Source organism: Blennius ocellaris (genome assembly GCF_963422515.1).
Source record: "Blennius ocellaris genome assembly, chromosome: 14".
In the NCBI taxonomy this organism is placed as follows: Eukaryota; Metazoa; Chordata; class Actinopteri; order Blenniiformes; family Blenniidae; genus Blennius; species Blennius ocellaris.
Window position 1 is genome coordinate 25,603,278 of NC_137663.1, and position 24,335 is coordinate 25,627,612.

A 24,335-nucleotide genomic window follows, 5' to 3' on the forward strand; every position below is an offset into this window, starting at 1 on the left:
CCCCTCCCCCCCCCCCCCCCCCCCCCCCACCCACCCCTACCTCCGGTATGGAAATAAACCCATCATGGCGATTTGATTCATTCGTGCTTCCAAGTGTGATGTGCCGCGTTTACAAAGTCCCCGGGTGGAATGAAAGGCGGAGCAGGTGTGGTTTGGTGTGTGTGTGTGTGGGGGTGGGGGGGGGGGGTGGCTTCTGCAATCATGAACTATGAATTTGTTTCCACTGTCGTTCCAAGGGCTTCAAGGTCAACAGAAGGCTCCATCCAAACGTAAGTAGGCCAGTCGGGAAAAAAAATCCACGTTTTGTGCAGGTTTGCGCACTCGTGCACGGAGTGGGGGGGTCGATAAGGGGGGGGGGGGGGGGGGGGGGGGACACCGCCACACCGCACGACCACTGTGATGCTTGAATAAACAAGTGACCTTGTTTTGCTGTGAACAAGCGGCTTTTTTTTCTTTCATTGTCGTGTTATTTGAAGCCACGACCCATAAAAAAAAAAAAAAAAAAGCGAATCCTTTCACTTGTGATAATCACATCTTGTCCGCCTGCAGCCGGTGGATGTTGGATGATTGAAATGAGGACATGAGAATTCAGGGAGTCGCCTCCTCTCATGACTCCGTCCGGCTTTTTCATCTGACTTGAACGACGTCGCACTCGTCTGACGAGGAAACTTCATTCTATTTGGGTCTTTCACATCTCCAGTTCACACTGCAGTTTATATGCAGAATACTCCCGTTGTATTCTATATTTCCATTTTAACACTTGGTTCATTATGATTTCTACTGTTTTCACAATTAACTCTGCTGTTAGTTTATTATTCTTGTTTGTTTTGCCCAAAGTCTTTCTTTTGGACCACAAAAAATCTAAATTATTATTATTTTTTTTTTTTTATTGTATTTAATTTTATTAGATTTAATTTAATTTAATTTAATTTTATTTTATTTAATTTTATTTTATTTTATTTTATTTTATTTTATTTTATTTTATTTTATTTTATTTTATTTTATTTTATTTTATTTTATTTTGTTTTATTTTATTTTATTTTATTTTATTTTATTTTGTTTAATTTAATTTAATTTAATTTAATTTTGTAAAATTTATTTTACTTATTAATTAATTATTTTGTTAAACTGCAAAGCATCTCTCAGGTACAGTTCTGTTTCACTTGTGGATGTGAAATGACGACGCCATACTGCTCTGCCTTACCTCCTGATAAAACATTTAATAAAACACAATACATATATATTTCTAGCACCTTTAGCGACTTGCCGACACTCAATGTCATGAGGTCCAACTTCATAGTTTTAACACAAAAGATATTTGTGAGGCAACGTCTCTGGTCGCTATTGTTGTACGAACTATTTAGATTTTGGCGGAAAATAATTGACAGTCTGTCGTCATGGAAACGGGACATCGGATTTAAGATTCCTTCCTGTGGATTTAAACAAAAAAAAAATTGAAGGTTGAACCTGAACAAGAGCTTTTTGAAAAACCTCCCTCTGGGGGCGCTGTGGCACTCACCTCACCTTGTTGTTGTTGTTGTTGTTGTCCCCCCCCAGATGACAAGAAGAACAACCTCCCCCAGGACTTCGACATCGACATGGAGGACCCCGAGACGGAGAAGGCCGCCGTGGCCATCCAGTCGCAGTTCAGAAAGTTCCAGAAAAAGAAGCAGGATGTGAAGTCGTAGAGCGGAGTCTCCTGGAGGGGAGGGGGGGGCACACTGTCAGGGGGTGTGGTCTTTGCATGTCAATCAAACTGCACCATGAACATGAAAGGGGGGGGGGGTTGGGGGGGTAAAAGTCTGTGTATACTGGGGTAACTTTACAATATTCAGAATAATGATGTAATTCTTGGCGTATTAAGATGTTTCCTCTTATTTAACTTTTTTTTTTATTGTTCACACTTCACTTGATAGTCGTGGTCTGCTTATGTCACCTTCACTGTACGATGATGGGGGGGGGGGTTAGGGCTAGGGGGGATGATGCCACAGCGCCCCCCCACCTCTCCTCACCTTTAGCTTCTCGATGTCGTTTCACCCAAACTGTTGTTTCTTTCCTCTTTATTGTGGATTGAATTTGTTGAGTTGGAACACAAATGTACTGTTACACATACACACACGCACACACACACACACACACCTCTGCATGCAAGCCATCACACACACACGATACACACAGACAGAAATAAAGATGACTGAAAGAACCAGATTGATCATTACAGGGTGATTTTCATGGTGTGTGTGTGTGTGTGTGTGTGTGTGTGTGTGTGTGTGTGTGTGTGTGTTGGTATGTTTGAACACGCTGGTTCATACGTGTGCAGCCACCTTGCAGTTGAGAGATATTCTATATTTGGCCTTTGGAGGGCGCCAGAGAGCTCAACTTTCAACTTTAAAATGATAGAATTACTAAACTCTGACTGCATTTTCTAAATTATGAGTCACTTTTGTTGTTGTTGGTTTGTTCATGTGACTCATATTAAGAAACTATTCCAAGTTTGCTCGTTAATACCATGTTGGACCACTAGGCGTCACTGTGTGACGACAGAAAGCAGCGACACGAAAACAAAAAACTTTAAATATTTACAAAAAGGAACTGAAGCAGCAACTTTAAATGTTAGTTTTACTGCATATTTGTACACAAAAATCACATTTGAGTCTTGAACAGACTAAAGTGAAGCAATTTAATCCACATTTTTAAAGAAAATGCTGCAAATTGAACAGCCACACGCTCATTAAAGCATCATTAGCATTTATTTTTATGGTTTTGTTGACATACTGTGATATTTTGTTTAACTCTCAGGTTAATAAAAAAAAATATGAAGCTTTTCCTTCATTTGGCTTTCAGTTGATCGTTAAATGTCGACGGTTGGTAATGATAATAGTGATCTATTAATATCAACATGACTAGATATCTGCCTAACTGATTTATGTTTATAAATCCAAATAAACTCGTGTGTAAAAAGATGTAATCGTCACAATGACGTTTCACTGGGAAAAGAAAATGATTAATGTAAAATCTCAGCAGAGCAGGTCTGCAGCTTCTCACTGGGGCTTAATAATGTTTTCTTTTTCTTTTCCCACCAAGTCATCAGTCAAACATGAAACCAGCCGCACTGCTGTCAAAAACCCACCAGTCTCTTCATAATAAGGTGGAAAATATAAAACCACTTTCTCTTGTTTTTTCTCTCTCCAACTGATCAGGTTCTTTGAGATTTGACTCACTTATTTGCTCTAATAAATATACATTTCTAATCTGACTTTAAGCGGAAAGAAGGTGAAATATATAAATAAAATGACGTGTTTCTACCATCTGGGGGTGAACTGAAGGGAGGACCGAGACGACGGCGGTGTACTGTCTCTTTAAGACGGCGGTGTACTGTCCCTTTAAGACGGCGGTGTACTGTCTCTTTAAGACGGCGGTGTACTGCCCCTTTAAGACGGCGGTGTACTGCCCCTTTAAGATGGCGGTGTACTGTCTCTTTAAGATGGCGGTGTACTGTCTCTTTAAGACGGCGGTGTACTGCCCCTTTAAGACGGCGGTGTACTGTCTCTTTAAGACGGCGGTGTACTGCCCCTTTAAGACGATGGTGTACTGTCTCTTTAAGACGGCGGTGTACTGTCCCTTTAAGACGGCGGTGTACTGCCCCTTTAAGACGGCGGTGTACTGTCTCTTTAAGACGGCGGTGTACTGCCCCTTTAAGACGCCGGTGTACTGCCCCTTTAAGACGGCGGTGTACTGTCTCTTTAAGACGGCGGTGTACTGCCCCTTTAAGACGCTGGTGTACTGCCCCTTTAAGACGGCGGTGTACTGTCTCTTTAAGACGGCGGTGTACTGCCCCTTTAAGACGCTGGTGTACTGCCCCTTTAAGACGGCGGTGTACTGCCCCTTTAAGACGGCGGTGTACTGTCTCTTTAAGACGGCGGTGTACTGTCTCTTTAAGACGGCGGTGTACTGTCTCTTTAAGACGCCGGTGTACTGCCCCTTTAAGACGGCGGTGTACTGTCTCTTTAAGACGGCGGTGTACTGCCCCTTTAAGACGCTGGTGTACTGCCCCTTTAAGACGGCGGTGTACTGCCCCTTTAAGACGGCGGTGTACTGTCTCTTTAAGACGGCGGTGTACTGTCTCTTTAAGACGGCGGTGTACTGTCTCTTTAAGAGCAGCAGCTGAGATCTTTTAATCTCAATAAGTCAATAAGATGCTGCCTGCTGGAAGTTGAGGACTGTTGCATAAACAATCCCCGGCTATCACGGAACCGGGGGGGGGGGGGGGCAGGCGAGGCAAACCCTTGAAATAACATGTGAGTGGATGTGATTTTACATCCTGTGTGTGTTTTTTTTTTTTTATTTCCTTTTAATTTCAGTTTATTTCTGGGATAAACCCGTTGAGATGCAGCAAAGTGGGTCCCTGATAATGTACAAAAAAACAAACAGGAGCACAAAACAGAAGCAGCTGTACATGAAACTAATAGACTACAAACTATATCATATAAAAAAAACAATACAAAATATAACAAACCTCACACACACAGTCACACGAGTCAATAGTTAAATCAGTTTTAACAGAAAGAGAAATAAATAAACTAACTAATATAAGATATAATAAAAAAGAATCAGAAACAGTTACAAACATTCTCAAGATATTGTACAATAGGATTTTTGAATATTAAGGGAATTTTAAGGGAAGAGTGTTTATATTTAAATGACAATTCACCGATTACTCTTTTTGTTCTTGGGACAATAAAGAATGTTTGAGATGCGTGGAATGGAAGTAAATATTGTTTCACGTAATCAGGATAATTAAAATGTATGCATTTAAAACTAAAAATTGGAGAATCATCATTAAGAAAAAGCTGAATTAACACCGAATTCATCCAAATAGAAAGATTTTGAATTTGTTGATCAATTAGAATCATGCATAAGGTCATATTTCTCTATATACAGTGTAACGGTGACAGGCTGGACATAGAGACACGACTGGAGGTTTTTACTTTCAGGAAACGACATTCATTGTTAACGGGTCAATATTTTAATACAAACGAGTCAAACATTGAACCAAAAGATGCAACTGGGTGATGATGTGATGATGATTCAAGAGCGTTACGGTAAATACGCTATACTTTCCAGACGATGGGAGGTAAAAAACGTTTTAGTGGCTTATAAATCAAAATACACAATTAAATTCACGTTTTGGTTTTGTAAAATCAGCGACTGGATAAAAATGATCAGTGTAGTTACATTTGGACATAGAAAATAAATGCCTCGTATATTAGTGTGACATATATATATATATATATATTCCTCTAAATAGCCCATTTTTTTGGACAGATGCCATGTTCTTTTAACATTTAATGTTGTTCTTTTAATGTTTAATGTTCTTTTAATGTTTAATGTTGTTCTTTTTATGTTTAATGGAGCATCAGTGAGCAACACTTGTTCTCCACACTTCTTCTTCTTCTTCTTCTGGGTCAAACAGCAGTTCGCATCCTTGAAGTTGCACTATCGCCATCTGCTGGTTCCAGCTTGTCCACACATTTCCGAAAGAAAGAAAGAAAGAAAGAAAGAAAGAAAGAAAGAAAGAAAGAAAGAAAGAAAGAAAGAAAGAAAGAAAGAAAGAAAGAAAGAAAGAAAGAAAGAAAGAAAGAAAGAAAGAAAGAAAGAAATCTTTCCCCAGCCGGAACTGCAGAAAGTCTCCGCCTCTTCTTCTTCTGGGTTTATCAGCAGTTTTGCATCCATAAAGGTGCATCAGCGCCCCCTGCTGGTTGTTTCCCACCGTCTTCCCTCTGCCGTCTCTTCTGCTTCCTCCTCGTCAATCTGCTGGATTCTTCTCTGCAACAGTAACTTTAAACGACACGCCGCCTTTGAATAAGAATAAAATTCCTTTTGCTGCATTTCTGGTGGTTTTAAACTGCATTAAAGCACCAAGTCACCGCTGCCTAAACCCTCCATGTCCTTAATTTTCATCTTAGACGTCTTGAACTTAAAACATAAAGGATCTTTAACAATAGTTTTGGAGAACTGATTTGATTTATGTCTCTTTTTCCATTCGATTCCACCTTCATTCATTTATTTCTGTTTGTAGACATTTACATTATGAAGAAGAAAGTCGTTTAACCCCTTTGTGTAAAAGATTCATCTGCATTAAACCATCCTGTATTTGATCATAATCTCTCATATTTAGCGTAAAGTCTCATCATTATCTTGTGTTTCCTGAAGCATTTCGTCCTTTATTCAATGTTCGCAGCTGCGGTCGCCGTCGGGTTGAAGGAATACGAGTAACGTGTGATATTTACCTGCATGGTGGAGGAAAAGGAGATTAAATTGTTCTTCTGTTCACTGTAAACCATTTGTGTCATTTAAAGAAAAAAAAACAAAAACCCAGAGGTTCTTCAACGGTCAGACTAGAAATATTCAACAGCGCACTACTGCCCCCTGCTGGTGTGGAGTGACACTGCACAGACGACCATAATGAAGAAACAGAGGCATGGCTGCTCCTCTTCCTCTTCCTCCTCCTCCTCCTCCATCAGCCACTCATGTGAAAATAAACTTTTTTTGGGGAACAGCCATTTTTTTTTTTTATTAATCAAGTTTGGAACCTTTGTGTTAGTTTCTCTTTATTCCAGTGCCACCATGGTGAACACTCATGTTAAAAATAAAAAAAAAAAAAAAAGAAAAGGAAAAAGAAAAAAAAAAAGTGACATTTATTCTTGTTAAAACGTAGAATCATAATGAAGACAGTTAATCATAGAAACTAATCATAGAAACTGACATTATGACCTCACAGCATTTTGGATCAAACTCTCTTCTCCCTTTCAGGCTAAAGAAACAGAACAGAAACGGGGGGAGGAGGAGGAGGAGGAGGAGGAGGAGGAGGAGGAGGAGGAGGAGGAGGAGGGGAAGGAGGGAGGGAGTAGACAGGAAGTAAAGAAAAGAAAGAAAAGAAAACAAGCTTCTTACGTATATCCACACTTTTTTTTGTGTTTTTTTTTTCCTTTCAGATATTTCCTATAGACATTATAGGTTTGGTTTGATGGGGGAACTCTGCTGGATTGTCTCGTTTGTTTTTTTTTGTTGTTGTTGTTGTGTTTTTTTTTTTGTTTTTTTTTAATAATCTTCCTCCTTTTTCTTTTTTCCCTGTAGAGGAGCGACGCAGTAAATCTACTGAGGAGAGCGAGAGCCCTGAAGACTCTACCTAGTGCACTGAGAGTTTGGAGGTGGGGTTGGGGGGGGGGGGGGGGGTTGGGATGGGGATAGGGGGGGGGCGGAGAAAATCTATCTGGACACACTTGAGTTGGGCGCTGTTGTGAAGTGCAAAAAAAACCGTTAGTCGTCTAAACTCTCTCCCTGTTCTAGCTAACGTCATTTACCACCCCGGCAGACAAGCAAGTGGCAAACTACACCTGAATACACAAGCTGGAGTGGCTCCGGCCCTGTAGGTATACTCACAACATAGTTATTTTTCATCATTACAGTACAGTATAGAGCAATAGTTTTCATATACTTTTTCATATCTTTTTTTTTTTTTTTTTCCTTTTTTTTTTTTTTTTCCATATTGCACCATCAGAGAATGGGACACAGAGAAAGAAAGAAAGAAAAGAAAAAAAAAAGATCAACAGAGACTCCATTTCCTAATTAAAACGAGATATGTGCAAACATGACTAAGGACTTTATTAACCAAATCAATTCTTCCCTGTAATATCCACAAATAAAAGTGATTTCTCTCTCTCTCTCTCTTTTTTTTTTATATATATATTTATAGTAATAAGAATAATAAATCTTCACATTGGATCATTTCATAGTGTGACAAAATGCTCGCCTGGTACCGTGTCCAGCCGCGATTTCGTAATCCTCATCGTCTTTTTTTTTTTTTTTTTTTTTTAATTGGTCAGTCCCCATGCATCCATAGGAAATAGAATTTTTTTTTTTTTATTCTTTTTTTTTTTTTTTTTTTTTTCAAAAAAAGTAACAATTTTGAGAGCAGCTGAAAAGTTTGGACTGGTGTCAATTGCTTTTCGTTCCAAGTTTCATTCAGTGTTTTCAGAAGGATATTCCATAGGAAAAAAATGACTCCAAATCGTCATCTTCCACTTCAGAAAAAAAAAAAAAAAAAATTAAACAAATAAAAACAAAAAAACTCAAAAGAAAAGTCCAGATTCATGTGAAAAAAAAAACAAAAAAACAAAAAACAAAACATTGCCGTCATGGTGATAAGAGATCATTTGGTAATCAATAATTAATGATCATTAAAAGCTGACAACTAACAATTAATAATCACCGATTAATTAGAAAGAATGAACAAGAATAAATAAATGCTCCCTCGTTACTCAATTAGTTTGGCAAAGCTCCGGCTGGAGTCGTTTCCCATGAGTGAATTTCTCTCTCTCTTTTTTATTTTCCCTCAAGTGAAACAAATTAAAAATTTAATTAAATAAACAGAATACAAACAAGAAATCAAAGGAGAAAAAAAAAAAAGTCTAAAATAAATAAAAGGAGATTAGTAAAAGTGACCCCCCGTCCCATGGAGGGAGGGGACGTATATACAGAACTGCGTGGTGAAAGTCAGTTTACTGCACTTGAGTGTTAAGTCCAGCGTTAGAGTGAGTTCTAGTCCCGCCCCCGGCGCCGACCTGCTGTTATACCAGCGTGTAGGACTTTGCGTAGGGGTTGCTGCTCTGTTTCAGGTGTCCTCTGGAGTCCAGCAGGGACTCCTGCGAGGTGCTGAGCTTGGCGGCCTGGGCCAGCTCCGAGCCCTCTCTGTGGGGGAGCGTGGCGGCCGAGCCGGGCTGCCACTGGGCCGATGGGTCCCTGCCGGCCTGGGGCGCCTCCGTGGGCGTGGGCGGCGCCATGCGGGACGGCCGCTTCAGCGAGCGGCTCTTCTGGGGCTCCAGGCAGGCCTGGCCCATGGCCGCCCGCTCCCCGCCGCTGGCCGTCCCCCTGGACGACCCCGAGCAGGACATGCCCCGGTTCAGCAGGAAGTCCATGCGCAGGTACGGGGGAAGGTGGACCAGCTCGCCCCCTGCAGGAAGGAAAACACACGGCGGTGAACGGGACGTCACCTTTTCGTTTTTGGGAGGCGCCTCGGCTATGGAAGTAAAAGTGTGCCATCAGATTCTGAATTCAAACTTGTAACTGAATTTTTTTTTTTTTACCATCGCAATCAGACTTTGAATTTTAAAAGCTGTCGAATTTCAAACTACGTATCTTTTTTTTATTTAGATTTTTTTTCAACATCTAAAAATATTCGGTGTGTAAAAATTGAATGTGTCTAAGAATTCAGCTGTGAAAAAATTCAACCGCCAAAAAAATTCAACCGCAAAAAAATTCAGCCGCAAAAAAATCCAGCTGAAAAAAAATTCAACTGCAAAAAAAATGTAGCTGTAAAAAAAATTCAGCCGCAAAAAAAATTCAGCTTTGAATTTTAAAAGCTGTCGAATTTCAAACTACGTATCTTTTTTTTATTTAGATTTTTTTTCAACATCTAAAAATATTCGGTGTGTAAAAATTGAATGTGTCTAAGAATTCAGCTGTGAAAAAATTCAACCGCCAAAAAAATTCAACCGCAAAAAAATTCAGCCGCAAAAAAATTCAGCTGAAAAAAAATTCAACTGCAAAAAAAATTCAGCCGCAAAAAAAATTCAGCTGCAAAAAAATTCAGATGTCAAAAAATTCAGCTGTAAAAAAAATCAGCTGTAAGAAAAATTCAACTGCAAAAAAAATTGAACCGCAAAAAAATTCAGCTGTAAAAAAATTCAGCTGCAAAAAAAATTGAACCGCAAAAAAAAATTCAGCTGCAAAAAAATTCAACCGCAAAAAAAATTCAGCTGCAAAAAAAAATCAGCTACAAAAAAATTCTGCTGCAAAAAAATTCAACCGCAAAAAAATTCAGCTGTAAAAAATTTTTTACCGCAAAAAAATTCTGCTGCAAAAAAAGAATGACTTTATATTGTTAATAGAGGCTACAGAGTTTCACATTTTAATATTTTCGGGTGGTGGTGTGCCTTGGCTCAAAAAAGGTTGAAAAACACTGCAACTAACCAATGAGGTCCTAGATTTTTATTTTTTTAAGCGTAGCCAAACTTGAAGATTGTGAGACGTGGTCGGCGTCAGACGTAGACATTAGACTTAGACGTAGACATTAGACACAGACATTAGACGCAGGCGTTACACGGGTCGGGGGTTCGTGGTCAGAGGTTAGCTTAGCGGCGGCGCCTCACCCGGTCTGTGGGCCTTGGGCACGGCCATGTTCATGACCCGGCTGACGTCCTGGGGCTTGGGCGGGGAGGCGGTGAAGCGGCAGATGCCCGACTCGGACGGCGTGCTGGAGGTCAGGCTGTCGGTGTAGTCGTTGGTGCCCGCCGTCATCTGCTCGGACGACGTGTCGGAGATGAAGCACTCGGTGATGGTGAACTTGGCGTGCCGCAGCTGCTCCTCCATCTTGGCGTGCTCGTAGGCCCTGGCCAGCTCCTCGTAGGTGGAGGAGGCGCTCTCCGTCGACACCATGCTGCTCCGCGCGCGGTCTGCACACGGGCCGGCGTTAGTGGGAGGGGATTAGCGTTAGCGCTAGCGTTAGCGGGAAGTAGACGGCGGGCGGTGGCGGTGGCGGCGGCGGTGTCCTGCTTACCTGTGTCCTGAGATGGGCTGACGCTGTAGCTGTCGCTCTCCTTGTCGACGGAGCCGGCGACTCTGGGCGTGGGCAGCCTCCAGTCGGTGCTGAGGGTGTGGGAGGAGACGGGCGGGTGCGGCCGGTTCAAGGTCCACTGGCTAGCGTAGCGGTTGCGAGCGGCCGGGCCGGCCTTGGCCGTCCGGCGGGCGGTGGGGTCTGAGGACGGGAGAGGACGGAGAGCGGGGCCGGTTAAGCGGGGATGGCGGCGGGGGAACGTCCGGGATACTGGAGGTTTTGAACCAGCAGGGGGCGACGGAGAGCGAGCTCCGTCGGGACTGGGCGATATTGTTGAGGACTGCTACGTCGCCTCGCCTCGGCAGTGAAGGAGTTAAACCTCACTGCTATTTGGTAATGACTCATATCTAGTTGATGGAAAAACCTCGACAGTGACGATTTCCAACCATCAAAAGTGCCAAGAAAATGAAAAACTGTGAACTGGAAGGACATTAAACCATTGAAACAGACTGAAACACGTCAACATCGTAACAAATTTAAATTTAATTTAATTAAAAGTGACAGCCGACAGTGAGCTCAGGATATATAATCTACTAATCCAGGAGTCTGCAGCCTGAAGCCCTGGGAGAGAATAGAGCATATATGACTTTTGGTTGTTATTATTATTATTAATTATTAATTATTATTATTAACATGGCCCCTGTGCAGGGATGACATAAATTCATGTCATTTTAAAGAAATTTCCCTCAGGTTTTAATATAGTATTTCTATTCTATTGAATTCTCAGATTTCAGTAAAAGTGCGTCCAACACTAACATCTGTCTTCGACCTTCCTGGACTTGTTTGGAAACAAACTGTGAACACACAATAAACTCTTCACAATAGATTGAACATTGATATTTTGTCCATTACTAGGAGACACTGGCCCAGAAACCAGCAGAGGTCTGACCCACCATCACGTCCAGATGGCTTCGTCTGCAGCCGGCAGGTACGTTGATAATTAAATACTGCACAACAACAACAACAACACCAACAACAACAGTCCCTTCCAGGAGCTAAAGGCACAACGGAGCAATAAACCTGTATAAGCGTGCAGAAGCACAGTGTTGATAATTGGCTCACTGGGGGGAACGGTTTTAGCAAGGAGAGCTGAACGACGGTGGATCGTGAAGTTCTAAAGGAAAAAGAAAAAAAAGAAAAAAAGTGTCCGTACTGGACTTACTGGTTCCTGGTCTGGCGTCGGACACGTCCACCAGGGGGCCGGTGGCCTGGGAGAGGGACTGGTAGTGGACGGTGTGGGTGACCGTGGACGACTTCTGCTTCTGCGTCTCGCCGAAGTCGTTGTCGGTGAGCAGCACGGTGGATCGGTCGTCTGCAGGGGGGAGGTGGGGGGTGGGGAATCAGTGATATCCGTCTGCTCGCCGTGTGATTTGGGTGTAGCAATGGCGGCGGCGGCGGCAGCGTGCTTACCGACGGTCTCCATGGTGTCTCTCTCCTCGATGAGCAGCTGGGCTCGGGGGATGTCGATGTGCATGCGGAGGGTCTGCTGCTGCTTGTTGATCGGCTCCGCCGGACGCGTGTTCTTGCTGCAACAAGGGAGAAAGACGCCACCGTCAGGGAAGATCCTTCGCGGTAGCTAATCGCACCGGCTAACTGACGAAGACTCACCTCATCAGCATCTCTGCCAAGCTTTTTGCGTCTGGAAAACAAGCAACAAAAAATGGGAGAAATCCGTCATTTTTCTGTGTCGAAAGTGTCTCCCGGACGTATTTTCAAGGTGGGCGGCCTCACCTCGTAGCCTCTTGAGCCGCTGCTCCCTCCTCCTCCTCCTCAGCACCAGCAGGCCGATGAAGATCACCACGATGCCCACCAGCACGCAGGAGATGGTCACCATCATCTTCAGGCCTTCGCCGCCTTCCGGGTTTTCGCCGCGGACGTTTGGGGCCTTCACCAGCGGAGCGATGGTACCTGCGCAGGGACACGGCGTTAGCAAAGATGCTAACTGGGGCCGTGCGCCGATACCGCTGGCATCGGGTCCGATATACTGCGCCGAGTACTCGGACCTGGAGAGTACTACGCGACGTCACGCGTCAGAAAACGTAGCACACAGGTACACCAACTGTATTGAAACTATTTCATATTTCATACTTTTTCACAGTTACTGGTACCTATTGATACATTTTAATTGTAATCGGTACTGTATCGACACTTTTTCACTATAACTGGTGCTTTTTTGATACATTTTCACTATTGCCGCTACTTTATTTATACTTTTTCACAGTTACTGGAACCTGTTGATACATTTTAATTGTAATCGGTACTGTATCGACACTTTTTCACTATAACTGGTACTTTTTTGATACATTTTCACTATTGCAGCTACTTTATTTATACTTTTTCACAGTTACTGGAGCATATTGATACATTTTAACTGTGATCGGTACTGTATCGACACTTTTTCACTATAACTGTTACTTTTTTGATACATTTTCACTGTTGCAGCTACTTTATTTACACTTTTTCACAGTTACTGGAGCATATTGATACATTTTAACTGTAATCGGTACTGTATCGACACTTTTTCCACTACAACTGGTACTTTTTTGATACATTTTCACTGTTGCAGCTACTTTATTTATACTTTTTCACAGTTACTGGAACCTGTTGATACATTTTAACTGTAATTGGTACTGTATCGACGCTTTTTCACTAAAACCCTGACACTTTATTGGTACTTTGTAACCATTACATTTATTATCACACATACATCTCTCTCAGACATACAATGATAGAACTATTGCTACTTGAATTTATACTTATATCTGAACTCATGCAGTACGGAGGGGATACTAGTCGGCACGTCCAAATTTCGAGTTTGACACTGTCGGCTTATATCAACAAACCGAAATCAGGAACAACACGAGCAAACGTCTACATCATAGCCCGTCGCCGCGTCACGCCCAAACTCACTTCCGTCGTAGCTGAGCGTGGCGAACTTGAGCCTCTTCTCGGCGTAGCCGGCGCTGTTGTAGACCTTCATCTGCAGCTCGTACCAGGTGGCCTCCTGCAGGTCGTACAGGATGTAGCTCTTGGTGAGGGAGGTGCGCTGCGCCGTGGTCCAGGTGGGCGAGTCCACGGGCCGGTACTCCAGCGTGAAGGAGGTGATGGGGCAGCCGCCGTTGTTCCAGCCGTTCAGGTTGAGTTTGACCCGCGTGGCGTTGATGCTGGTGAAGAGCTCCTGCTCTTTGGCGTACTGAGGTTCTGTGTGTGGGGGAGGGGAGGGGGGAGGGGGGGTCGGTGACAAAGCCATTAATAAGACCACGCGGTCTTTTCACCAATTCTGCTTTTCCACATAGTCTGAAATTTTAGACCAATTATCGCCCCAGTGGGCGTTTTTCCAAAACCTTTCAGAAGCATGTAACCTTCCTCCTCTTTCATCCTCTTTCATCTTTCATTTTGCTTCATCTATCGATGGCAACGTGTTCTAAAAAGTCTAAAAGTGGTTGATCACCTGCAGTCGTCGTCAGAAATCAACGTGCCTGAAGCTTTATCTGCCCTGTAATTGTCAGAACGAGATGTTCACACACCAGATGTGTGTTTACAATAGAATTAATGTCCTCTGTGTGTGTTGAAAAGAGTGTGTGTGTGTGTGAGTCAATATTGTGCTTTTAAGGGGTTCAATTCTGGGGATTAGCTTCATTATTTTTCGCTAAAGCACTTCTGTTGCAGTCTTGCATGAAAAATCTGCAAAATCAATCGATGAAAAGAGGTGAAAAGAGTAAGAGGCTACTATTTTAAGTGATCTTTTCAATTTCTATTCAGCAAAATGTTCCTAACAACTCCTGTACATGCAGCACATCAAATAAAGTGTGTGTGTGTGTGCCTCTCACACGTTGTACCTTTCCCATGAGTCTTTGCTTCAATGATCTCGCTGATGCGTCCGGGACCGACCGCGTTCTGCGCCGTGAGCGTGAACTTGTACCAGGTCCCACACTTCAGGTTCTCCAGTCGATAGGAGCGCTCGCTGGGACTGATGGCGAAGTTCCCCCACTGCTCGCTGTTGTCCTCCGAGTACTGCAGGATGTAGCCTGGTTCACAGCACAACGGGGGGGGGGGGGGGGGGGGGGTCACGGCATGAGGGGGCGGGGCTATACGTCAACGTTTACCGGCGTGGCGGACACGGCGGGGGCCGTCTGACCTCGTATGGAGCTGCCGCCGTTGTCTCCGGGGATCCAGGAGAGGGTGATGGAGGTGGTGGTGGTCTTGGTCACGGTGAGGCGAGGCTGGTCGGGGGGAACTGGCGGGGAGGAAGCGGACAAAACTCCCCAGTGAGTCGAACGGCAGAGATTTGGTTCAGACAAAGTTCTCCTTAAGATCACGTTAAAACCAAAAGACACCAGCTTTTGATGAAAGCTGAAAATTAAATTAAATTAAATTAAATTAAACTAAATTAAATTAAATTGAATTAAATTAAATTACATTTTATAAATTAAAATAAACACAATTTAATAAAATTAAATAAATTAAATACAATTAAAAAAATAATAAAATTTTAAAATTAAAAAAAAAAAAATAAAAAAATTTTTTTAAATAAAATTTAATTTAATTAAATACAGGCATTTCTTGGTGCTTTCAAAATAGAGAAAACTGAGATAGCGATAAATTCATTTCAATTGCAATTTCAAAGGAAAATTTTTTTTTTTACAAATAAGTCCTGAAAGCACTCTTGAAACCTCCACAACCCATTTTCCCCTCAACAGTGCCACTGGTGGCCTGGAGAGGAAGTGTAAACCTTCTGCCGCAAAATACAGTGAAAATTCTCTTGGCTGTTGCATTATGCATTTTTTTTAACAAACTCACCATGACAGCATGACTTTGAAGCTAATGCTAATTTGTCACCTGTCAAGGTAGCATCACTGATATCCCAGCTCGGGTCTTGTGTTGTGTCCACTACTCTTAAGAAATCTGGTTGAAAATTTCATTTTTCTTTTAGATCGCAGCCTCTTGCTCCTAAGATGAAGCCTTGATGTGTTGGTGGTCATAATGTTTTGGACGATGGGTGTATAACGTCACAAAAATCTCCTCAATGCGATTTCAGAACTCTTAAAAAACAAAACATCCATCAACCTGAGCTGCGACGGTGTTTGAGTGAGTAACTTGGTCCCAGTTCTTTATGAACACGTGATGTTCCTCACGGTCTCACCTTGAACCTGCAGGTTGAGAACGATCTTGTCCGAGCCGAAGCTGTTGCTGGCCACACAAGTGTAATTCCCAGAATCCTCAGCTTTCACCGTGCGGATGACCAGGCTGCCGTTGCCGTGGACGCTGCGTCGGCTGTCGATCACGACCGGCGCCGGCGTCCCGTTACTGAAACGCAGACGAGAACGGAAATCAAACGGCGTCCATCGCCGAAGGCGGCGACGCGTCGTATTTCCGCTTCACCCACATCTCCTTCAGCCACTTGACGGTCGGGGACGGGTCGCCCACGGCTTTGCACGGCAGCACGATGTCCCTCATCCACGGCGTCGTCACCGTCCGGTTGAAGGTCAGGATGCGAGCCGGAGCTGCGAGGACACACGTGCATCGAAACTCAGTCGGGCACAACCCCCCCCTCCCCCTTCCCTCCTTCCACCGCGGCGTTGTGGCGGTTTATCTGTATCTGCCGGAGCGTGGCGGAGAGGAACATCCATCACCCGGACCCCAGACGGGACGGTACCGACAGGAGGCCGATAGGGTCCCGACTCTGGACGCCGCGGCCGCTATCGGCGTGCGCCATCAGCTTATCGGCGCTCGGCCGGCGTGTAAAGCGTCGACAAGGGGTCACACGCTGGAATTCGTTACGTCCACCCGACGCCGTTACGCTTGTCTGCTCGTGGGAGCGACGGCTCGAGAGAGAAACGTCTTGCGTTTCAGCAAAATTTCGCATTTTAAAAACGACGCCGTTTTCACGTCAGCCCACTAGGTGGTGCTGTCGTTTACCGCCGCCGAAGAAAGTTTGCGGCGGTGGGAGAAACCGGAGCCATTTTCCAAAAAAGTTGTCGCATAAACGCGACCCGAAAGTTTTCGCTTGGGACGGTTGCCGTGGTAACGCTGAAACCTACCCTCCGCCATGGGCTTGACGGTGATGATCTCGCTGGAGTTGCCCCGCCCGGCAGCGGTGACGGCCACCACCCAGATGCTGTACTGCCGGTTCCTGCTCAGGTTGGGGATCCGGTAGAAGAAGACGTCCGGCGCCGCCTCGAACTCGCTGCTCACCTGCAGGAGGAACAACAGCGACGAGCGCGTCAGTGTCAACTCTGAGCTCACCCGGTGTCAAAACCGAGCAAAAACCTGAAACCAGCGAAATTATTCAGGTTTCAAATTCTAATAATACTGAATTGAAGCGTTACTAATAATCATTTTGACTCCAACCTTCAGGGAATTCAGTCGAAGTCCGTCGGAGTGATCGTATTTAGCTTTTAATCCAATGAGGCAGGTGTCAAATTACACAATTGTACACGTTTCTGAATAATTATATCAGATGGAAAATCTATTACGGATGAATGAAGGCAGCAGAAGCAGCTCGTATGGTGAAAATCTTCACTTTAAAAAAAAAAAATCAATGTGATTATATATTTAATAATTGAGTAAATAGAATAAAAATGTCCCTGTCAGCTAACAGATTGTTAACTTGTCTCAAAAAGTAAATTAGCAACAGTAAACCTGCTTATTTTCCCAGATAGAGCTACTGGAGAGTCATACGAAATAAATTATAACTTTTGGACCCGTGATTTAAGAAAAGTTCCTATTTTTACATGTGTTGGACTCTTTATTCTTCATATGTTTTATAATATCACCTAATTACATTCATTTACTATTGTATTGAACACTGATATACAGAATAATGGGTTTAGATTCTTTACTAACCAATTGCGTGGATATAAATGGGTTTTTTAACCTGAACCCTGCCGCCCCCTGCTGGTCAAACGTTATGTAATTTTTTTCCAGAGGTTGTGGACGTGACGTCTTACCGTGGGGTGAGGGTTGGAGCAGAAGACGGTGTACTTCCTGATGATGCCGTTCACTTTGAGAGGAGGGAGCCAGGACACGAACACCACCGAGTTGGACGCCGCCGCCGCCTTCACGCCCGCCGGAGGCCCAGGAACTGCAGGCCAAAGACACATTCCCCACGTTAAGCTACACTGCAGAAACTCCTCATCCAAAAAATATACTAAAACAAGAAAACTAATACTTAAAATAAGCGAAATTATCTGCCAACAGAACAAGAAAATTTGACAAGAGTTTTAAAAACAAGAAAATAATTCTAGCCCCATATGACCTTGAAAACAGCATTTTTGGACTCAAAACAAGTATTTTCATGTGGTATTATTTTCAAATGTTAAAATAAGAAGATTTAGCTTCTGAAATGCCAGTTCAGGTCCTTTGATTGCTGGTCAGTCGTCTTAAAATGAGAAAGAAATGCTTGTTTTTTGGGGGGTTTTTTATATTAAAAAAAGACATTTTTAAATACAGTACATTCATTCCTACGTGCTTTTACAGGGAAAATAGAAAAGCCCAACATATCTAAAAAAATGCTTGTTTTAAGCCTAATAGTACTTATAACTAGTTTTTAATACTCAACACCAAAACCATTCTCGCTAATAAGAAAATAAAGCAATAATCATCTTAAAAATAGAATAATAATCTTAGCGGACAATTTTGTTTTAAGCAAAAATGACATATTAGTCAAAAACAAGTAATTTTCCACTTAATTTAAAAACTTATATATCTTGCCTAGATTTTACTTTTTGCAGCGTACGATGGTAAAATGAAGTACAAGTTTCTTTTGAAGGATGAATTACAATTCAACATGAAAGGGAAAAATGTCTACTTTTGAGGTAAATACACAGACTTTTAGACATAACTGACTCTAAATGCTTTCACACTGTGACTAAATAAAAGGATTTCCAGCGAAATGTGAAAGTAAATTAAACCTCAAAACGCTTAATTTATCCCTTGTAATCTTATTTTTCAAGTAAAAGAGCCTCAAATCCAGAGAAGTGCCACGACAATGCAACTCATAATAAGTTGAATATGTATTAAATGGAGATGAAAGTTTTTAAAGCAAACGTCTATTTTTGAGTAAAAAGCTACACATTTCTTTTAGCATTTGTGTCTTAGGGCCTATCCCAATTCTCTTTTGTACTCCTACCCCTACCCCTTAGCCCTCCGCCTCCAAAACAAGGGCAAAGGCAGTTTCAGCCCTTAGATTTGGGACACCCCTCTCCCTCTGCTCAGCCCCGCCCCTCTCGCTCCGTCTCACAGTTATGACGTCATAATACGGCGCCCTGATATCAGCAGATATACAAATACACACGGAAGCTACATACGGCAGACGGTAGCGCCACTGCCGTTCTTACTAGTATAAAACACAACAGGTTTATATAACTTTAGAAGGGTATAGATGTGAAATGCGAGTCCTTCTGCGCCATGTTCCCCTTACCCCTCTGTTTAAAGTGTGCATCTGTAAAACTTCGTTTAGAGGGGTGAACAGCCCTTCCCCTCACCCCTCAGATGCTCGTGAACGTGCATTTCAAAGGGGTAAGATGAAGGGCTGAGGGGTAGAATTGAGACGCAGCCTTATTAATCCCAGCGGACAATTTTGTTTTAAGCAAAAATGACTTGTTAGTCAAAAACGAGTTATTTTCTCACTGAATCTAAGAACTTCTATCTTGCCCAGATTCTACTTTTTGCAGCATGACGTTCCGAGGCGGAGGATCTACGGCGGCTCTTCGTGATGCCGAATCCACAGAGAGACAGATGGCGTTACGGCGCTACAGCGCTTCCCTCCGCTTCATTAGCATACCCACCGTCATTTCTACCTCTAATATATTCCTGCTTTACAGAAAGAAAAAAAAAAACCTGACAGGCGATATGAAGTGTGGGTCCTTGAGGACCCGCCGGGTCAAACGGAACATGGCGGCGTGACAGACGCCGGCCTTGTGCCGACTCAATCGTCCTCACCGTCCTCTTTTTTTTTCTTTTCTTTTTTTTTTTCCTCACCGTCCTCTTTGGTTCGCGTGTAAATCTGCTCGCTGCGGACGCCGTCGCCGGCCCGGGTGAAGGCCAGCACCTGGATGCTGTAGTTGGTGTATTTCTCCAGGCCGTCCAGCTCCAGCGAGGGTTTGGACGTGGTCACGTTCCGGATCTCTCCGAGCTCTGTGGGGGGGTGGAGGGAGGGGGGGGGGCAGGAACCAGTACAGTTCAGTGTGTGTGAGATCGCTCTGGATTTCCCATCACGTCTAATCAGATTTGTGAGATTAAGACAGGAAATGTCACGCGGGGTCACGCCGGTCGCACACATTGGAAACAGACACTCAGCAAGTTTCTCCCGGCAGAAAAAGTCAGAAGCAATAATGAGACGTGACGAGGAAGATCGACAACTAAGCTTTTAAATCAAAGCTGAGAACCCTTTTTTTTTTAGGTTGGCTTTTAACTCTGTCTAGGGCAGAGTATTTATTCTGTATGCTGTTTTAATGAATCTCTGGAAGGTTTCCAACAACCTGCAGCACCGTCGCACCTGTGTTTTATGTATAGTTTTTATGTATTATTCCTGTATTTGTTTCTTAATGCATTGTTTTTATAGCTTTGTTGTAAAGCACATTGGGTGCCACTGGGTTATTGTAAAGGGCTATACAAATACAATTTGATTGATTGAATTTGATTGATTGGTGTTAAAGGTGAATAATTACTGGGTAATTAAACCATTTCGGATCATCAGCCTTACCCGCGCCGTCCAATCACTTCATGATCGTTCAGTTTGTTTAGTTTTTTTTAGTGATTAAAATTGCATTCATGCAACTTTCTCTAGTTGAACCTCGGAATTTTTAATTCCTTTTTTTTTTTTACACACAGAAATTTCAACAAGTGAATAAATAGCTTATTGTTTGATGCGTCACTTAAGTCAAACAGGGATTTGTCGCCCTCTGCTGGCCTGATCAGTTTCACACGTTCAGAAGAAAACGGCCCATTTGTTGAACTGAGTCCATCAAAAACTCATAAAATATGCAAAATATAAATATATATAGATATTGTGTATTGAGTTGGATTATACTGGTAGGAATTGCAACACTGAGCATTTCTTGATGCGACTGTTGCCGTGCAGACTGGGGCTCGGCTGTCATATCCAGGTCGACCGGGGTTTTTTTATACGAAGGCCAACGTGATGTGACATCGGGGGGGGGGTGGGGGGGGGGGGGGTAATGACGCTGTCGCAAGCAATCTCGCTCAAGCCAAGATGGCATGTGACAATTAAATACCGGGTCGAGAAGAGGGGAGGGGCGGGGCTACGACAAAAACACAACTAAATATTCATAATTTCACCTACTGATGAGTGAAAAGTGAAAACATTTTTTTTTTTTTAAAGCAGTTTGAAGTGTTTCGTGTCAATCTGCCTCAACATGTCAACTGGCGCTGAATTTCTGACGCCACATTTTAATTTGTGCTTCCCTAAAATCAAATAATAATAAATAATACAATTTAAATAAATCTAAATTAAAGACGAGACGGTACAATCAAGGACTAACAACAAGTTGACGTATTTCATCATGTGTAATATTAAGATTTTAAATCTTGGCAAGTGCCACAAAGAAGTGTGAATACTCTCAATTGCATTATTTTCAAAATAAAGGTGTCTTGCTTGTTGTCTTATCTAGATAAGTATAGAATATAACTATTAAATATTGGAGAAGAGGTAGAATTTGATACGTTTAATCAGCTGTATGAGGGGGGTGTGTGTGTGTGTTTTCTTTCATAGAAATCCACTGATTGTTATTTTATCCAAACTTAATTCGTTTTTAAGGTAAAAATTATGAGTTCGACAGACTTTATCTGATAAAAAATGGCTCTTGTAAGTCTAGAAATGTCCTCCAGTCACACATTAGATCCTTGTGTTTAAAAAAAAAAACAAAAAACAAACAAAAAGCCTCCAGGGATTAATTTAATCAGGTTGCATGAGTTAAACCCCGGCGGTGACGGAGGCTGGACTCGTACCTCCGTCAGGCAGGTTGGCCCAGTAGATCACCCTGAAGCCCAGCAGGTTCCCGTTCAGAGCGTCTTTGGGGGGGGTCAGCCAGGACAGGGAGATGACCTCCGGGGACGTGGCCGTGGCCTGGACGTTCTCCGGGGGACGACTGGGCACTGGAGGGGGACAACGAGAGGACAGGGGCGATGAGAAGGGCTCTCGCAGTACCCCGACATCACCACCAGGGGGTGATATCTGCTCACAAATGCCTCTTAGGGAAAGTCATACAGGGTGCATCCAAATACTCCCTCCAATCTCTCCTGTCTCCTAACGGTCCCTCCTGTGTCCTAACAGTCCCTCTTGTCTCCTAACGGTCCCTCCTGTCTCCTAATGGTCCCTCCTGTCTCCTAATGGTCCCTCCTGTCTCCTAACAGTCCCTCCTATCTCCTAACAGTCTCTCCTGTCTCCTAACAGTCCCTCCTGTGTCCTAACAGTCCCTCCTGTCTCCTAATAGTCCCTCCTGTCTCCTAACAGTCCTTCCTGTGTCCTAACAGTCCCTCCTGTCTCCTAACGGTCCCTCCTGTGTCCTAACAGTCCCTCTTGTCTCCTAACGGTCCCTCCTGTCTCCTAATGGTCCCTCCAGTCTCCTAACGGTCCCTCCTGTCTCCTAATAGTCCCTCCTGTCTCCTAATGGTCCCTCCTGTCTCCTAACAGTCCCTCCTATCTCCTAACAGTCTCTCCTGTCTCCTAACAGTCCCTCCTGTGTCCTAACAGTCCCTCCTGTCTCCTAATAGTCCCTCCTGTCTCCTAACAGTCCCTCCTATCTCCTAACAGTCCCTCCTATCTCCTAACAGTCCTTCCTGTGTCCTAACAGTCCCTCCTGTCTCCTAACGGTCCCTCCTATCTCCTAACAGTCCTTCCTGTGTCCTAACAGTCCCTCCTATCTCCTAACAGTCCCTCCTGTCTCCTAACAGTCTCTCCTGTCTCCTAAAGGTCCCTCCTGTCTCCTAACAGTCTCTCATGTCTCCTAACAGTCCCTCCTGTGTCCTAACAGTCCTTCCTAACACCTTTCCTGAACTCCTTTCGGAAGCCTCCTAACACCTTTCCTTAACCCCTTTCCGAAGCCTCCTAACTCCTTCAGGAAGCCTCCTAACACCTTTCCTGAACTCCTCCTATGATGAAGCAGCGCAGTGTGTTGATGCTTGTCATGTGCCCACATAGAATCTGTCCATCCCCCCCCCCCGTCCCCCCACCCTCTTACCGTCCTCCAGCGTGGTGGCAGCCACCTCGGTGGAGGACGGCCCGGTCCCGGCGCTGTTGCTGGCCTGCACCACCACGCCGTACTGGGTGAACTTCTTGAGGTTGTCCAGCACCAGGCTCTCGGCGTTGTCCCCGGTCGTCTCCACGCTGATCACACTGAACTGGTAGTTCCCCCCGGAGCTGTACTCCCTGTAGCCCACCTGGTAGCCCCGGATCGCCCCGTTCTGGAGGTGCTTCTTGGGAGCCTGGAGGACCAACGGGCAGCTGGTCGTCATCATCATCATCATCATCATCATCATCATCATCATCATCACTCACGGCTTGTATTCGCTCTACGACTATAAACCGTCGTTCATGCAAGAAGATGAGAAAACTCGCTGAGAAGTTTGCTGAATTATTACTGAAATTAAAATGAGGCCAAACGGATCCGAAAATACAAACAAGAATTCGCATAAAAGTTGATGAAAAGTCGAATTAAAGCAATCGGAGAAATTGAATAAATTGAATTCAAAGAAGCTATGTAACCATGAAAATCTCGCAGAATAATAATACAATGAATGGCAAAAAAGTAAATATAATACAAAGAAAAAAAGGACATTTTTTTATTTTATAACTTAATATTTCCCTTTATTTAAAAAAAAAAAAGTCAAATTAAATCATTAAAACATTAATGTGGATAAATATCATATTAACATATATTCAAAGTTTGATATAATAACTCTCTTGAAGCCTCTACTCCCTCTATTAACCTCCAATGAGGTATTTAAGGTGTAGTTTCCACTTTTTGTACAAGTTAAATGTAGTTTCTTGACGGTTTTCCGATCAGAAACAACGGTTATGAAGACAGAAAAAGTTTTCCTGCAGCAGAAAAGCTGCAGAATATTTTAAAACAATTCGAAATGTGACATTATTTAACTACCGGTTCATCTCCCACAATTCTTTCACATATACAGACAATTTTAGAGTCACAAATTAACCTTAAATCGCTGTTTTTGGACTGTTAAAGGAACTTCCTGGACGTAATATACCCGTAAAAAAACGACCCACTACTGCACCTTGCAGCTGTTTGCTAATTAGGTTTGAATAAGTTGAAATTTACTCTCACTTTTCAGATTTTATTGAGCTAAAGCGTTAATTCTATTTAGTCAGTGGCTGTTTTATTGACGATCGAAGTCTTTTAACGGCCCGATATCCAATAAAATTGGTAAAACATGATAACAAAACTGCGATACAACACTGCGTTCAAAGCTGTTACACCCGATTTATCCAAGATGCACATTGAGTCAGAGTTTCTTCACTCATTTGTTGTTATTTGCTGCTGAAACAATGAAAATTGTTAGTTACATGATTCGTTTTATACCAAAAATGTCATGTTTTTTTATGTAAACAGTCGCTGTAACCAATTGGATTTACTTTCTAAGTTGTGAAAATGTTTCATTACACATGTTTATGGGTTTC

General features: G+C 43.2%; 2 protein-coding genes across 2 annotated transcripts in view; one reads left to right on the top strand and one right to left on the bottom strand.

Annotated features, from left to right (window-relative positions):
* Window positions 1-208: 208 nt before the first annotated feature.
* pcp4a (Purkinje cell protein 4a) lies at window positions 209-1,688 on the top strand (the record flags this gene model as incomplete). The annotated part of the gene is made up of 2 exons (XM_080509058.1): window positions 209-269; window positions 1,558-1,688. The coding sequence occupies 2 exons, from the start codon at window positions 209-211 to the stop codon at window positions 1,686-1,688; spliced, it is 192 nt and encodes a 63-aa protein (XP_080365184.1).
* A 6,942-nt stretch (window positions 1,689-8,630) lies between these two features.
* Window positions 8,631-24,335, bottom strand: part of LOC308139597 (cell adhesion molecule DSCAM-like) — a gene marked incomplete at both ends in the record, with an annotated part of 32,864 nt that continues 17,159 nt past the window's right edge. Inside the window, 17 exons of the mRNA XM_080509059.1 lie at window positions 8,631-9,013; window positions 10,212-10,514; window positions 10,619-10,816; window positions 11,838-11,987; window positions 12,086-12,201; window positions 12,284-12,314; window positions 12,407-12,583; window positions 13,586-13,876; window positions 14,515-14,703; window positions 14,814-14,912; window positions 15,819-15,982; window positions 16,062-16,179; window positions 16,717-16,870; window positions 17,626-17,759; window positions 19,658-19,813; window positions 21,647-21,793; window positions 22,879-23,122. Coding sequence (XP_080365185.1) covers window positions 8,631-9,013; window positions 10,212-10,514; window positions 10,619-10,816; window positions 11,838-11,987; window positions 12,086-12,201; window positions 12,284-12,314; window positions 12,407-12,583; window positions 13,586-13,876; window positions 14,515-14,703; window positions 14,814-14,912; window positions 15,819-15,982; window positions 16,062-16,179; window positions 16,717-16,870; window positions 17,626-17,759; window positions 19,658-19,813; window positions 21,647-21,793; window positions 22,879-23,122 — 3,054 coding nt within the window. The remainder of the gene's footprint in view (window positions 9,014-10,211; window positions 10,515-10,618; window positions 10,817-11,837; window positions 11,988-12,085; window positions 12,202-12,283; window positions 12,315-12,406; window positions 12,584-13,585; window positions 13,877-14,514; window positions 14,704-14,813; window positions 14,913-15,818; window positions 15,983-16,061; window positions 16,180-16,716; window positions 16,871-17,625; window positions 17,760-19,657; window positions 19,814-21,646; window positions 21,794-22,878; window positions 23,123-24,335) is intronic.